The sequence below is a fragment of the Cherax quadricarinatus genome, chromosome 88 (genome assembly GCF_038502225.1).
Source record: "Cherax quadricarinatus isolate ZL_2023a chromosome 88, ASM3850222v1, whole genome shotgun sequence".
Classification (NCBI taxonomy): domain Eukaryota; kingdom Metazoa; phylum Arthropoda; class Malacostraca; order Decapoda; family Parastacidae; genus Cherax; species Cherax quadricarinatus.
The window spans coordinates 2,840,407-2,856,505 of NC_091379.1; the positions used below are offsets into that span (position 1 = coordinate 2,840,407).

At 38.0% G+C, this 16,099-nt stretch overlaps 1 protein-coding gene across 1 annotated transcript; it reads left to right on the forward strand.

The window, feature by feature from the left end:
- The first annotated feature begins 7,243 nt into the window (after nucleotides 1-7,243).
- LOC128698439 (homeobox protein extradenticle) lies at nucleotides 7,244-15,825 on the forward strand. The gene is made up of 2 exons (XM_053790653.2): nucleotides 7,244-7,896; nucleotides 15,678-15,825. Exons 1-2 carry the CDS (start codon nucleotides 7,691-7,693, stop codon nucleotides 15,766-15,768), a joined length of 297 nt encoding a protein of 98 aa, XP_053646628.1. The 5' UTR covers nucleotides 7,244-7,690; the 3' UTR covers nucleotides 15,769-15,825.
- The last annotated feature ends 274 nt before the right edge of the window (nucleotides 15,826-16,099 follow it).

Consider the following 16,099-nt stretch of genomic DNA (forward strand, 5'->3'; position numbering starts at 1 on the left):
GCTAAACTTTTGCACGTATCCTTAGGCACATCATTTATCCACGCTATGGTGCTGACATCACCGGACGTCTCTCAAAGACTAATGTTAGATGGAAATTAGACACATATGCAACATCCAGGCATCAGGGCTATGACTGTCATTTTTGTGTCAAGTGTGTCATTACGGCGGACATGAGGGTCACAGCTCATTTCTCATGACTCCTTCGTGCATGACGCCTCTCATGTTTTGTTCCCTGTAGACTCGTGTTCTTAGGTTAGGTGCGGTTCGTCAGGAAACAGGACCAGTGTTTCCTGACGCGGGTCTTAGTCATATGATGACCCACCGTTGGAGCTTTTGGTCATCTGACCGAGGCCTTCCGCTGGCTTACCTATCCATCCCTTTAAAAATTATGGTCATAGCCATAACCATTTTTTGCTTTGTGTTCTAAGAGTGGAATCAGATAGCGAAACGTAATTAATATGGGATCGTATTATACCACATTTCTGTCTATTTTTCCGTCGTGTCTGTATTATATACCATTTATCTCCACTTGTGTGATATATTAAGGTATCTTATTGATGAAAATAAGAGACCAGACATATTGAGCAACTAACCTAAATTTGCTTGTAAGACATAAGACAAATGTAAATATGTATCCAAAGGTACTTGTGTTAACTCATTTGGGGCCTAGTTCCTAGGCCTTTTGTGTATCCATATGCTCTTGCACTATCGTTCACAGGATAGATTTGGGATGTACAAACTACGGCGGCAAAACTGCAATGGGCAAGTAGGCCTGTTGCAGTGCTCCTCCAATTTTGTGTACCTATCTTATTCATATAACTCGTTATTTCTTAGCCAAGGTCATTAATGTAAATTTTGAACAAAAATGGGCCAAAAACTGATCCTTGTGGAGCGCCACTTGTCACTAGTCCCCATTCAGACTTGACCCAACAGCTTGGCTGTGAAAGTAGCGTGTTCCGTGATTGGCAGTCAGAGGATCGAGCCTGCAACACCGGGCTGAATGACCTATATGGGATCAGCGTCAAATATATTTAAATTTTTCTCTACTACCTTCCGTCGCCAGGGTTGTCGCGTCTCCGGCCGTATAACCAGCGGCACCACTAAACAGATCATGTCAGATCCGTATTAGGTGATTTTCCTTAACTAATGCAGTTATTTTCACGGGGAAGCACCTAATCCGTAGGGATCATATAGTGCTGATACGGTAACTGTCCAGCGATGGACACCGATGGACATAAGTCACTGTCGGAGTTTTCGGGGTTATCCTAGGTAATTTACACGTGCGTTACTATAAAACAAGATCACGGAAAACAGGTGATATCACAGTATGCAAAACAACCATTGTGAAGAAATAATAAACATACAAGCGTTTTCGTGATTTCTCACATTATCAAGGACCAGTAAAAATAATAGAATAGTAGAAGTCTTATAAGGCTGAGATGTCACCTGACTTACGACAATACACAACATTAATATGTATAATTACTATGTATTTATGTGTACATATACCTAAATAAACTTTGTCTAACTGATGTACCTTGATTATGAACCAGAATCTTACGACTTCCTGGAGGTAGTCGAGGATTGAATTTGAAGACAATTGAGCCAACAAGTGGGAATAACGTCCGCTATATGCTTCTAGCAAACAAGGAGAACCTGGATCCAGATGTCTTACTGCCGATATTCATTTGTTTGAACATGTGGGGTAGTGTAGGGGGTCGAAATATACACATCTATTAATCACCTGTATTTCTATCTCCATGTGGGTTGTTATTGAACTTTGGGAAGTGTTCATTACACTTTATTGTTCAAAGACCTTTATTAAGCTCTGCGCAAGCACAATATTGTCTTAGTAAAACTTCTTACGAAATCTGTGTCATTATTAAATAAAACTTTCGAAATCTGTGTCCTTATTAAAGGAAACTTCTGGAATCTGTGTCCTTATTAAAGGAAACTTCTGGAATCTGTGTCCTTATTAAAGGAAACTTCTGGAATCTGTGTCATTAAAGAACACTTCTGGAATCTGTCTTCATTAAAAAAAATAAAACTTCCGAAATCTGTTTTTTTTAAATAAAAAATCTTCCGAAATCTGTCTTTATTAAAAAATATACCGAAATCTGTCTTTATTAAAGAAAATGAAATATCTCTACCCAATACCCCTGCGCAGTCCACTGCCCGACGGCGCTGTATGACCCTTGTAGGTTTAGCTTTTCTTTTTTTTATTGTAATATGCAGCTTGTGTTAAAACAACTGTGCTTGGTATTAATATTACACATATTTATTATTACCTGTATTGATATTACTCTTATTATATTTATATTTATCTTATTATATTTATATTGTTATTACTCTTATTATATTTATTATTACCTGTACGTATTAATATTATATTTATTACTTGTATTAATATTACTCTAATTATATTTATTGCGTGTATTAATATTACTCCTGTTATTATATTTATATTTATTATTACTCATATTTATATATTATTACCAGTATTAATAGCACTATTATTTATCTGTTATTACCTATATTAATTATAATTATGTTCTTGGGGAGGTGGTAAACCCGTTGGGGTTATATAGCGCCCAGTGAATGGGAAATAGGTTTGATTCAGTTCTGTGGATCAAGAGTGATCCAGTTCTGTGGATCAAGAGTGATCCAGTTCTGTGGATCAAGAGTGATCCAGTTCTGTGGATCAAGAGTGATCCAGTTCTGTGGATCAAGAGTGATCCAGTTCTGTGGATCAAGAGTCTCTCACCAGCATCAAGACATCCATGAGTGCCAGGGGAAAAAAACCTAATCGGGTTACCCTATTGAAAAGTAGGATGAAAAAGTAATGCAGGGAAAAAAGGTCAAATAAATGAAGTTATTTTTTAACGAGACTTTTATTAAATAATCCTAACATGAATGAATACAAAAAATGTAAACATATTAAGCGAATATACGTGTGTAAGAAAGTGCTCAGGTGTTTTTCCTATTTTCTTAATGTATATATATATTACGCTCTAGATCTTTCGTGATCATGCGTCGTCAGGAGCTGTGCAGTGTTGCAAAGACAACAATAGGTCATGGGCCGCCATTGACACCTGACTTGCCTCAGATAATTTCTCCTCCTATTTGTTGCTCTCTTGCAACATTGCATAGCTCCTGACGACGCACGAGTACGAAGGCTCTATTGCTAAATATTTCCAGAGAGAGAGAGAGAGAAAGAGAGAGAGATGGGAAGCAGGTGGTGTGGGACTATACATGTGCATCTACCTTGGCTGATACCTATCTCCGATACACCAGGGAGGAAGGAGGGGCAGCTGCTAGCTTCAGGGAGTCCCAAAAGTCTAGAAAATATGGAGAACTTGCCCAACATTATATGTTTGTTCCCATAGGCTCAGAGACCCTTGGCTCGTGGGGGAAAGAGTGCATCTAAATTCCTTAAGGAGCTGGGAAAAAGACTCGTCAGGGTAACTAGGGATCCCAGGGCAGCTAGTTTTCTGTTCCAGCGGCTCAGTGCTGCTGTTCAGAGGGGTAATGCCTGCTGTATTTTGGGCACACGTCCCAGCTCTGAGGAGCTGGATGAGATTTTTGCCTTATAATCGGTGATACACACGTAACAGCATGTACCTTATATGCCACCTTTATATCAACAATGTATCCCTTAAATCTTCTGTATCATATTATGTAATATATATATATATATATATATATATATATATATATATATATATATATATATATATATATATATATATGTGTGTGTGCTTTCATTAAAATATTTGAATGACATTGTAAGTTTTAAAACTTACCTGCCACAGGTTGGAGTCCCACCCGTTCTGTGAATTGATAGTCTAGTTAATTATGGCTTCCTCAAAAAAATATTTAATTTTTAGTTATTATTTTTTAAAAAATATTAAATGTATTTTCCAGATTTACTTTACCTATAGTTATTTTTTTTTTTTTGGATTTATCGCCGTATTTATAAATCCGCATTATACAACTCGGGAGGTTTGTGTTTTTACGTCATTAAAAAACAATATATACAAATTAACAGCAAATTGTTTTGTTTTGTCAGAGAAATTTTTGTGCCATTTCTCAAAAACGCAGATTAATAAACAGGGATAAAAATATTGTTATGCAGGTGGTCCATTTCCGGGCTGTGGGAGTAGAAAACTCTGGGAACTCATCAAAGGTGGTAGAAACGGCGGCGTGGGTAGGTTACGCTATGGTGCTGGAAATATATGACCCACTGTGCTTGGATCATATATTTCAACTGTTCAAGGCTCCGTTAACAGCCTCTCATTTGACTCTTCACAGCAGTGCCATGTTGTCTGTAGTTAAAAAGATGGGTTGTCTTTTATACTTAAATATATCTTTTTTTTTTTGTCGAAAATGGTATGTGAGCTTATGATATATTGATGGTTCAAAGGGTTAGGTTAGGTAAGGTTCGTCAGGAAACAGGACAAGTGTTTCCTGACGCGGGTCTTAGATGATGACCTGCCATTGGAGCTTTTGGTCATTTGACCGAGGCTTTCCGCTGGCTTACCGGTCCACCCCTTTAAATATTATGCTCATACTTATAACCAACATCAGCCTATGGGTCAAGGAGGTGATTAACATAAAAAATATAAGCTTGACATACAGAAATGTATAGGTGTGTTAAATATATATATATATATATATATATATATATATATATATATATATATATATATTATATAGATATCGTACCGAGTAGGTAAAACTTGCGATTTTGACTTAAATAGCAACGCTCTTGCCGAATAAGGCAAGCTAAAATTTGTGTATGCAATAATTTCGCAAAATCATTCTGAACATAACGAAAAAAATATATTTTATTTTGTTTGTTTATTAAATTATTGTAAACTTATCTAAAATATTTTTAGATGGATAAGTCTAAATTAAATTACGCTTGTTATAAGGTTAGGTAAGTTTTCTAAGGTGCTTTTGGTAAAAATTATTAAGTTTTACATTAACATAAATGAAAAAAAAATATCTTTAAATGTGTAAGAGAAAATTTTAGAAAGGACTTAATTTTAAATGAGTTCTTGCTAATTGACCAGTTTTACTTATTCGGCACGACATACATATAATACATACTGTAATAAACACAGGGAAGTATGTATTAAATTGGACTCTTTACCTCCCGAAATACTGTGCATCTTATGGGCTTTTCGAAAACCTGCAGCTTCTGTACGCATTTTTGTATAGTTTTTCATGGAACTGTCTTGATGCTGGTGAAGTGTTACTGATCCAGGAAAGCGGAGCTATCATTCTTGGATCGGATGTGACGGGCACTCAGTCACCATTCGTATAAATTAGAAAATTACGTTTGAATTTAAGAAACTGCTTCATAAACTTAATTTACGTTTTATTCATTGGTCGCATAGATGTCATTAGGAAGTACTTCCTAATGACATCTATGCGACCAATGAATAAAACGTAAATTAAGTTTATCAAGCAGTTTCTTAAATTCGCGGGTCTGACCCTCTTGGCCCTACAGCAGGTTGTATAGGGTTTAGCAGGGGCCCACAACAAGCTGTATAGGGTTCAGCGAGATGTGAATGTTTGATCCTCCACGGGAATCGTCACTTGAGACAACTCTGTCGACTGAGGCTAGGATACACACACCTTACTCGTGGCTACCTGTTTACAGAAGTCTTTTAGCAAAGGTAGTTTAATAGTTTTTTTTTTTTTTGACTGATGCTGATTATACCTTGGCGTGATTTTATTTATGTTGCGTATTTTATTCACCTTAGTAGTTTGGATGTTCTTAAATGTAAAAAAAAGCCTTGCTGGGAGAGTAGTCGACCTACTTGGAGTAAATTTCGGTCCTCCCTGATGCTGACTTGATCAGTCAGGTTGTCGGTACCAGGCACACGTAATTCAGCATATGCATCACAGCCTGGTTGATCTGGCTTTGATTCGAACTTAAGTTTCCTTTTGAAGACAGCCAGGAATTTGTTGGTACTTTCCCTCATGCAAGAAGGGAGCGTATTGAAGTCTTGGTCCCCTTATACCAATTGAGTTCTTTAGTGCACTTATCACACTTGTGCTTTTCATTGGAGGTATTTTACACCGTCTGCCAAGCCTCTTTCATTTGAAGTGATTTCATATTTCTATCTCATGATTACCGGACGGAAAATCGAGCCTCCCAGCTCACCCTTTGCTCCGAATGACCTAACCAGTTTAAAGCATATATTTTTTTTTATTAAGAGCGCTGATTGATCACCTGAATCAAAATGCTCTTCAAATCTCAAAGCTACCAAATTGCGTTACTTTCAAATTAAAACTTCGACGGCCAGGTTTGGTTAATTAACCCAGGAAAAGTTAAAAAAAATATGCAGTGGCAAATTTTTGATAGTCCTCACAGTGTTCAATACATACTCATTGTCAACAAAACATTCAAGATACATAAGGAATAAATATGATGGGCAAGAATAAGAACGTCATCTTTGGCAGGCTGTAGGGCACATTTGAGCATGTTACCCGGTTTGGCATACACCAGAAACTAACTTAGGCAACCACAGTAACTTAGGTTGATTTACGGCCTCGTAGCTCCTCCTACTTGTCTGGGCAAGTCGCTACATGATATTTTTAAATCATTTATAAAGATAAAGGTGTGGACTTCAAACAGGCATCGGGTACATTTATTAAGATAAAGTATGTGTGTTTTTGATCACAAAGTATAGGAAGTGTGTTGAAGATGGTATTGTAGTAGTGGAGAAGAGATTTGTTATGGTACAAAACGTACATCAGGCAGCGGTAAGACTCGTTCAGGAGTGACGTAAATCATCCTGAGCCGCCTAATCCCGGTGTTCGGATGCTAGAAGCAACTCAAGAGGCAGGCATTTTCTTGTGTTAAACTTCATACACACCGTCACCTAGGCTAATATATTGCTTTCATGTGATATTAGTTCATTATTGTTGGTTAGTTTGGGCACTCTGAGGCTATGGAGTTTAAAGTTTGCAACTTGATATGAAGTACGAACTCCCGCGCAGACTCCGACACACAAAGACCAGAGATGTAAACAAAGCCATTTTCTTAGCTCCCTTACGATTTTCACGAATTTACCTTTACTAGATTTACAATCATATCAACACATGATCATTAAATGTATAATTGAGTCATTAGAATGCAGGGTGTAAACAATACAGGGTCTTTTTTCGCAGCATCCCATTCTCTTATTGATCGTAGCGGGTGGCGAGGTTGGCTTGGCTCGTCAGGTTATGGTTTTATGCGAGTGAGACGGCAGCGGTGATTGGCGGTCAGAGCGTTTTCTCTCTGTTAATGGCATACTCACTCCGAAAAGGTGCTGTTTTGTGGTATTCATTCGAGTCCACGCGTTATTTCTTGTCGCTGAGCAAACAGCCATAAAAATCTGAATAATCGCGTGTGGTAGTTGTGTGTTGGGAAGTGTTTGAGATGCGTTAGTGGTAGTGAGGACGGTGTGGTGTTAGGTTGGTGCGCGAGGCAGCAGCAGGAGCCCAGCCACCGTCAGTCGCTGCTGGCCTCTTGGCTGTGACGGTGGTGTGTGGCGCGCTCATACTCAACTCCTCCTCCACTCACCCTCGTGCTCCTCCTTGTGGCGCGCCACCGTGCTATACGGGCCGCTACGGCTATACCTGCTGAGTGTGTGTGTTTGTGTCGTGGTGTAAAGTGTTTGTGGCGGCCAGCATGGATGACCAGTCGCGGGGCATGATGCACCCCACCTCTCAGACGGGCATGCTCATGCCCCAGCATTATGGCATGGGCGGAGGCTCGGTGGACCCTGGCCAAGGGACCACCACGCCGGACAGTGAAGGCCGTAAACAGGACATAAACACCATCTTGGAGCAGATAATGAACATCACGGACCAGTCGCTGGACGAGGCGCAGGCCAGGTGGGCACCTCTCGGTGTTATTTTGGGCGGCGGTGGTAGCGGCGGCTACCTTCTCATCCCCGACAGCCTTCATAACCGCTACCACACGCTCCTCTCCATTCATCACCCTAACATCCATCAGTAATACTAACATACAGTACCAGTTAGAGGAAATATTATAATCCATGCGAAACGTACATCACCCGCAAAACGGTCCCATGCGCCGCTGGATAGTGATGAACCCGCTACCAAGGACCCAATTGGAAATAAGTCACTTGACTGACTTTTTTGGGGGGATATCCTACGTAATTTACACTGTATAACTGTACTTACATGTACCTGTGCCTATATTAACTTGCACTTGTGTGCGTGTGCCTAAATAAACTTGTACTTATGTGTACATGTGCATAAATAAACTTACCAGTCAAGTTGGCTAACCATAGTTGATAAGCAAGAGATCCCTCGCAACCTGTAGAGTGACCCAGCTTAGTATGGCAGGCAGTTGATTGTTGCAACGTTACTGTGTAAGACATGCGGCATTAGGGCATTTTAAAAAATATTTCACCTGCCAAGGGCTTTATCAGTTTATTAGATCGTATCAGTACATAGGATTGATCAATACTTCTGGACAAAAAAGTCTAATAAATGTTCTAATGCCACGTTTAATATACAGGTCTGTGTTATGCGAACTATTTTTGGGCTGTAGAGCGGATAACAAGAGACTTTAACTAAAACATAACATTTGTAATCTCAAACCTGTATCAGATCATAATTATAATCATATCTAAGCGCTAAATCCACAAGGGACATGTAGTATCAAAGAAAACTCACCCCATTCATTGTAATTTTCATAAATGCTTAAAAAATAAAAGATGGATTTAGTAACTTTGTTGCAAGTGTTGTTGAATGTCATCGGGGAAACCATGTGTCCCTAAATGTAATTACCATTAGGGTTAGAGTTGTGCACTTCTAAGGCTTGTTTGCTAATATTAGTAGGTGACTTAGGCCTTTGTACATCTTTCGGATGTAGTTTGACACGCCCATTAGTCATAAATATTTTTAGCTTCACTTGTTACATCACTTATTGCCAGGTTCTTCTTGGGATGTGAATCTGATAATGGTAAACAGTGTCAACACATTGCAACGGTTTCGCCCACTCGGTAGAATTCATCAGCCGAAAACAGAGGTGGCAAATACGGAGACATCAGAAGCAGTGGAGAGTTAAAGATGTGAACGGTCCATCAAACTTGAAGTAGCAATAATAGTGTGAGATGGTCAGTCCCCACAGCCAGATGTGTTCATCCTCATACTCTAGAACCATGTGAAGCTGAAACATGAGACACGATCTAAGGAATTAAATACTATCTCCTTTCACCTGGACTGAACCAGATTGCCTCCCATTCTCAAGGAGCTGCATGAACCCTATGAGTTTGTTTCCCCATAAATATAATAGTAATAAAAATATAATTTAGATGGTTTGCCGTATTTAAATTTTAGCCTAATTAAAAAATATACAGTATCAACTTGATAATGGAATAAAAATAAATAGTTTCTTTAAACTTAATAAATTCTCTTATGCTAAATTAGATATTTTGACAAAGTTGAGTTTCAGCTTCCCTAGGAACTCCTATTATTACTATAATCATGCATAGCCCTCAAGGAAGGTTCCTTGACGCTGGTGAGGGGCTCTTGATCTAGGGAGTTGGATCTGTGCTCCAGTTCCCTGAATTAAGCCTGAATACCTTCCACATCCCCTCACAGGCGCTGTATAATCCTACGGATTTAGCGCTTCCCCTTTGATTATAATAATGTAATCATGCATTGAAGAAAAAATATTTAATTATAGGATATTGCATACAAGTCTGTTAAAGAATCTCTGCGTTTTGCATATTAATTATATTTCCTAGAAATTTCGCGATAAAATGAAGTCAGTAATTTAGAATTTAGCTAATGTGATGAACAAAGATAATTTTTTTGATCCGTAATGTTATCTAATTTCAGCTGTAACAAAAAAGAGCTTAGCGGTTTCCATGAATATAATTTAAGTTACATAGGTTCTGTGTGTTATAGTGGGGTTTAATTTTCGAAAATTTTCAGTTGCTTGGGTATAATATATATGGCTTACATGGGTACACGGGTATTTGCATCGCTGTGCTTTTTGTTTCATAGTAGTTTGTGTATGGCGTCGCCCGAGTGAATGTGGGTACATGGTTCACATCGCTGTTGCAGAAGAAAAGACATAACAACGTTTCGCTCAAGGGAACTTCTATTTTGTTTTACAGAAAACATGAAAATTACACCATATATGTGTTTTGTATATAACTTGAAGTTTTCCTTACGGAAAACATTTTAATAGAGGATTGCGCTGTTTTGTGTCTCCTGCTTACCGGTGCTGTAATTAGTTTTGTATCTATTTATTGAAATATTACCCAGTGCTGTATGTTGCTAATGAAAGTAAATGCAGTTATTAACCTTATTATGCGACCCAAGTAAGTATTTAAGACCAATTACGTTCAGGTATTTTAATGCGTGTGTGAAAAAATCGCAGAAGCCTTAGCGTTTCTTATAAATGGTTTATTTCAGGTCGGAATAGTTTTCCATATTTTTAGATGCACAAATTCCCCCGTGTATCGAACGTGTGTCAATATACCTTTGATATACCTTTGATGAGTTCCGAGAGTTTTTCGACGCCCAGAACCCGGCCTTGGGCCAGACTCGTCAATATTGATTGATTTATTGGCTGTTAAATGGGATTTCTCATGTTAAAACCTTTAACGGTATCCGGAGTCACCGATTTTCCAAGTCACCAACATCAAGGAGTTATCCAGGCTTAGTGACCTGGTAAAATATGGTGACAAGTTAGCCAACAATGCATTAATCATTTTCAAATTCATCCCTTCTCACTCAAGAATAGAAGTTAGGTCAGTTTAGGTTATACAGTACGTATTTACAATAGTGCATGCCGCTAGTATCACTAAATTTATATAAGGGAGAACTATCCTCTAGTTCGTAAATATAAACGAGAATTCTTCTGACAGATCGGTGATTAACGTCGGAGGGATCACTAGTTTTCAACCCGGTATCATAAAATCATTGTATAAATTGATTATCTCTGTCTCTTAATACACTAAATAATTCAGGCACGTTTATAATAGCATATACAGTAATACATAGTAAGATAAAATTTTGTTCGGATTTTTAACCCCGGAGGGCTAGTCACACAGGATAACCCAAGAAAGGCAGTGTGTCATCGAGGGACTCTTGTCTTATTTCCATTGGGGGTCCCAATCTTGTCCCCTAGGATGCGACCCACACCAGTCGACTAACACCCAGGTACCTACTTGCTTGCTAGGTGAACCGGACAACAGGTGTAAGAAAACACTCCCAGTGTTTCCACCCCTGCCGGGGATGAAACCACGGACACTCAGCTTGTACATCTGACTTTTAACAAGTTTTGTGCTTAGTTTAAAAGATTTCAGGTATGATAGCCCTATAAGATAAACATGGATCAGGTTTACTACAAGAGGTTTTGCATATGTAGATGGTAAATTATATAGAGTTTGACTTAGGATAACAAGATAAAAAATAAATAGCCTATTTTAATTTGTTGTGCTGTTCTTTAGGCGTCTGAAGAAACTCGTGCCTTGTAAATTACAGCTTATTTATTGTCACGTCCATTGTTTAGATTTCTTGGTTTGATCTCATCACTGTATTTATATCTACATTCCTGTCTTCCACTTATAAGCTTCAATTTTATCAGCTCTTGTTCTCCATCTTTTAAGAGAGTGTAGGTTCACTGTCCTCTGTTTATCTTAGGAAAAAAATTATACAGTGGATTAATTTTGTCATCCATCTATATGTTTTCCATTATGTGCATATTCATTTGGAGTATGGAGACCAGTCGGCGGTTCAGGTCGGACCGAAACGTCGTCATAAGTCTCATTCTCTTATGTGCGGGTTGTGTATTGTGCCTTTTTATTCTTTCTCTGTATAATCTGAATGAGGCTTCACAAATAAAGTAGAATAACCTTTTGGCTCCTGTTACAAAATTGTACTTAGCTTGATACAGATCCAAGCAGTTTATTAGGCTTATTATGGACGGTTAAGCATTTCTGTCATGGCTTCATATTTCTGCTTATCACGAGTGTTTGGTCCTTTTCACATTGTGTATACTAGTATAGGATATCAAGACGATGTTTATTCATTCCTTTTCAAAGGAAACCAGAGTTACTTCTGAGATAAAAATAAGAATATATATATATATATATATATATATATATATATATATATATATATATATATATATATATATATATATATATAATGTCGTGCCGAATATGTAAAACTGGTCAATTAGCAAGAACTCATTTAAAATTAAGTCCTTTCTAAAATTTTCTTTTACACGCTTAAAGATATATTTTTTTCATTAATGTTAATGTAAAAAATTTTAATTTTGCACCAAAAGAATCTTAGAAAACTTACCTAACCTTATTATAACAAGAACAATTTATTTTAGCCTAACCCAACTAAATATATTTTAAATTTGTTTACAATAATTTAATACTAAACAAACACAGTGAAATATATATTTTTCGTTAGGTTCAGAATCATTTTGGCGAAATTACTGCATACACAAATTTTCACTTGTCCTATATGGCAAGATGAGCGTTGCTATTTAAGCCAAGATCGCAAGTTCTGCCTATTCGGCACGACATATATATATATATATATATATATATTATATTATTATAGGGGTCAAGAGAGGATGAGGTCTGGTTCAGGGGCGCAGGGTCACTGCTCGTCTAATCGCAGTATCTGTGTGAGGTAGAATAAAACAGCCAAAATTCCCCAAATAATGAAGCTGACAGCTCTGGGCGACACTGTTGGTGGTTGCAGTCGTCTCACTATCATCTCTTACCTAAATCTTGTATTATCAAGTTATGAATTTAGTTTCTAAGTTCGCCATTTTTATTACCAAGGATTAGGACTTCTCGAAATTATTCTGAAATTCAATAGTATCTTCTGGTGAGATTATTTGTCGATTATTTTTGGGTTCGTCAGCGAATCTGCCATGTTGGTGCCCCGTGGCGTGGTGGCTACAGCTCTCGTTTCACACGGTGAGGGGTCCGGGTTCGATTCCCGGCAAGGTTAGAAATTGGTCTTATTTCCTTACACTGGTTGTCTATGTTCACCCATCAGTAAAATGGGTACCTGGGTGTTAGTCGACTGGTGTGGGTCGCATCCTGGGACAAAACTGACCTAATTTGCCCGAAATGCTCTGCCTGGAGGCCTGGTCACAGACCGGGCCGCGGGGGGCGTTGACCCCCGGAACTCTCTCCAGGTAAACTCCAGGTAATAACAAGCGGCTTTCTATATAGCAGTATGTCATTGATGTCAGCTAGGCCTGTATACCTTGTACATGTACTTGTAGAAATATATTATTATTATTATTATCATTATTATTGTTGTTGTTATGTCATTTTATTTCCTCGTGTCATCCGCCATCGAATTGCATTATGTGGCAGTAACATTTTAAAGATGCCTTATCAGGTACAGAGTTAAACGAAATTTGTTTTTTCTAAGTTAGATATATACGTAGTACGTGATGCCGAAAGAACTATGGCTTTAGTTTAAAGTGTCCGTCATGGGAGATGCCACAATATTTGTGCGGTACTCTTGATCCGGGAAACTGGACATAGTTTCCCCTTCCTTGGATCTAACCTGAATGCCTCTCGTTACCCAGGCACTGGTTGACCCCTACGGCTTTGCTGCTTCCCCATGATTACAATAAAAATTAACGGGTCTGTCATAAGAAAAGCCAAGACCTTCAATTTACTGCTGGATTATGCGGAAGGATTGACATAAGTGATGACCGCAGCATTGGGTATAAGTTAGATCAATCTAGATTGAGAATATAGAAAAGCACTACATATGAAGCCTGGTCACAGACCGGGCCGCGGGGGCGTTGACCCCCGAAACCCTCTCCAGGTATGCATTATTTGTGAACGAAACAAACATCACGCATAAAGGCACATGCAATATATGGGTAACTTACTTAGGAGACTTTTAACTCTCCAGGAACTTCAAGCAGAACTAGTGACCTTGTGCGATACACAAACACCAAGGAGTTTAGTTTTTTGTAATATTTTTTGGGTGGCTGTAATCATTCCTCTAACAAAAAATATTTATTACCGTACCTCGCCTCGGCTAAGCCGGAACACACCAGGGTAATATTTCCATTAAACATATTTAAATATTTGGTAAAATTGCCAACATTATGTTAAGTAAAAGGACAAAATTAACTAATGAGATATTTATCAAGCTTGATAAGGCGAAACGTAACCGAAATAAATATTTCGTTGAGATCCAAACAACCGTAATGTTTCATTAGTTGCTCTTGTGCCCTTTTATGGTTTTTACCTCATAATTGTGAAAAGCAGCGGTATACATGTGAAGTAAGTTTATGATTCCGACAGTTTGTGTCCATCTCATCTGCACACAGGCCATGTGACAGTTTGGGGTACTCTAGATGCTTCCTAGGAAACAAATACAGTATTACAAAAACGAAATTATGTTCACAGCACACCTTCCCTTCCATACGTCTGCAGTGCGCATACATTCTGATTTTTAAGTCAAATCTATTGTTTAAAGGCTAGTGTTCATTAGTCGTTAAGATTTTACCTAGATATAGTGGTCCTCATTTAGCAGGTAGGGTCTACCTACCTGGAAGTGGTTTTGAAATTTAAAGAGCACTTTGACTATGTACATATTGACAAAAAAAATATACATACACAAGATAAAATTAGCACTCGGAACTACTTGCATGACTAAAACAGCAAAAATACAACCATACCAAATTAAATTTAATAAACTAGCATCAAAATTACGATCACTACAGGTACCATTGTCTAGTATGTATATGGGGCGTTTTGATTTCTGTTGAAGAATACCTACACTATCACTAATTCCAAATATAACATTGTGAAAAGTATGCACGATTTATATATCCGGTACACAAAGTGCAGTGTACGTACGTTATTTTGTTTTATTGGGGGTAGAATCATTTGGATGTGTGTCTTTCTTTGTCTTGGGTAAGAGGTGGCACAAGTAAAAAAGTAAGAAAAAAATGGCACATCTAAAGTATAATAATGTTGGTAGAATTACCGATAATAAGTTAGGTAAAAAGGACACATGTGCAACTAATGAGACATTTTATTGTGGCAACATTTCGATCTCCAAGAGCTTTGTCAATTGGCAAAACACTTGTGTCCTTTTACCTAACATGCATCTAAATTAAGGTAACCGGCATCCATACTTAACCTATCCAGCATACATAGTTGACCAACCAAAATCCATCATCTTTTTATGTATAACCATATGCAAAAAATAAAAAGTAAATTTATGGGCCATTTGTTCCATAATTTTAGTTGTGCCATTCCTAGCGTACACCATTTTTACTTTGTTATACGTCTGACGGGTTTCTAGAGTTTTCCTACTCCCGCGGGCCGGCCATGGGCCAGGCTTGTCTGGTGCTTGCCTGGTCAGCCAAGCTGTTGCTGCTGGTGGCTCACTGGACCACATATCCATCACAGCCTAGTTGATCAGGCACTTGGTGGAGGTACATGCCGAGTTTCCTTTTGAAGATTGCACTTGATCCGGCAGCATTCCTGATTATTGAATTTGGTTTAAATATTTTGCAAGTACAGCTTCCTCGGCTGTCATTTTGCCTAAAATATTAGTACTTTAATTAATAAATAATATATAAATAAGCATTAATATTAATTTGTTTTCTTTCTCTTCAGGAAACACACGTTAAACTGCCACCGCATGAAACCTGCACTCTTCAGTGTCCTCTGTGAAATCAAGGAAAAAACAGGTAATTCATCCAAATAGTGTAATTCTAACAACCGTGAAAAATAGCCAGTTTGAGGAAGAAACTTTAATTGTGACAAAGAGCGAAACGTCACAATAAAAGCTTAAGCAGCTTGTACCGTTTCAAAAACAGGTAATGCCGATTTGTGGATTCTTGCGGTGAAGCCTCACACTATGTTACTTTCAAAGTTTCTCGAGGGTCGTGTTTGGCAGTGTTTTCTAGTAACAAACTGGAGTAAAATAATTGGGTTTATTAAAGTGAATAATAATTCATTTGGCAATTAATGCAAATTCCGGTGGGATATTAACGTGGATGTAGCAATTCATGCGTGCATTTACTGTGTAGAATACA

Bases quoted from the DNA above. Each gene is read 5' to 3' on its own strand.
- LOC128698439 (XM_053790653.2), top strand. From the start codon at position 7,691: ATGGATGACCAGTCGCGGGGCATGATGCACCCCACCTCTCAGACGGGC. The intron at 7,897-15,677 runs GTGGGCACCTCT...CTTTCTCTTCAG, and splicing joins CTGGACGAGGCGCAGGCCAG to GAAACACACGTTAAACTGCC.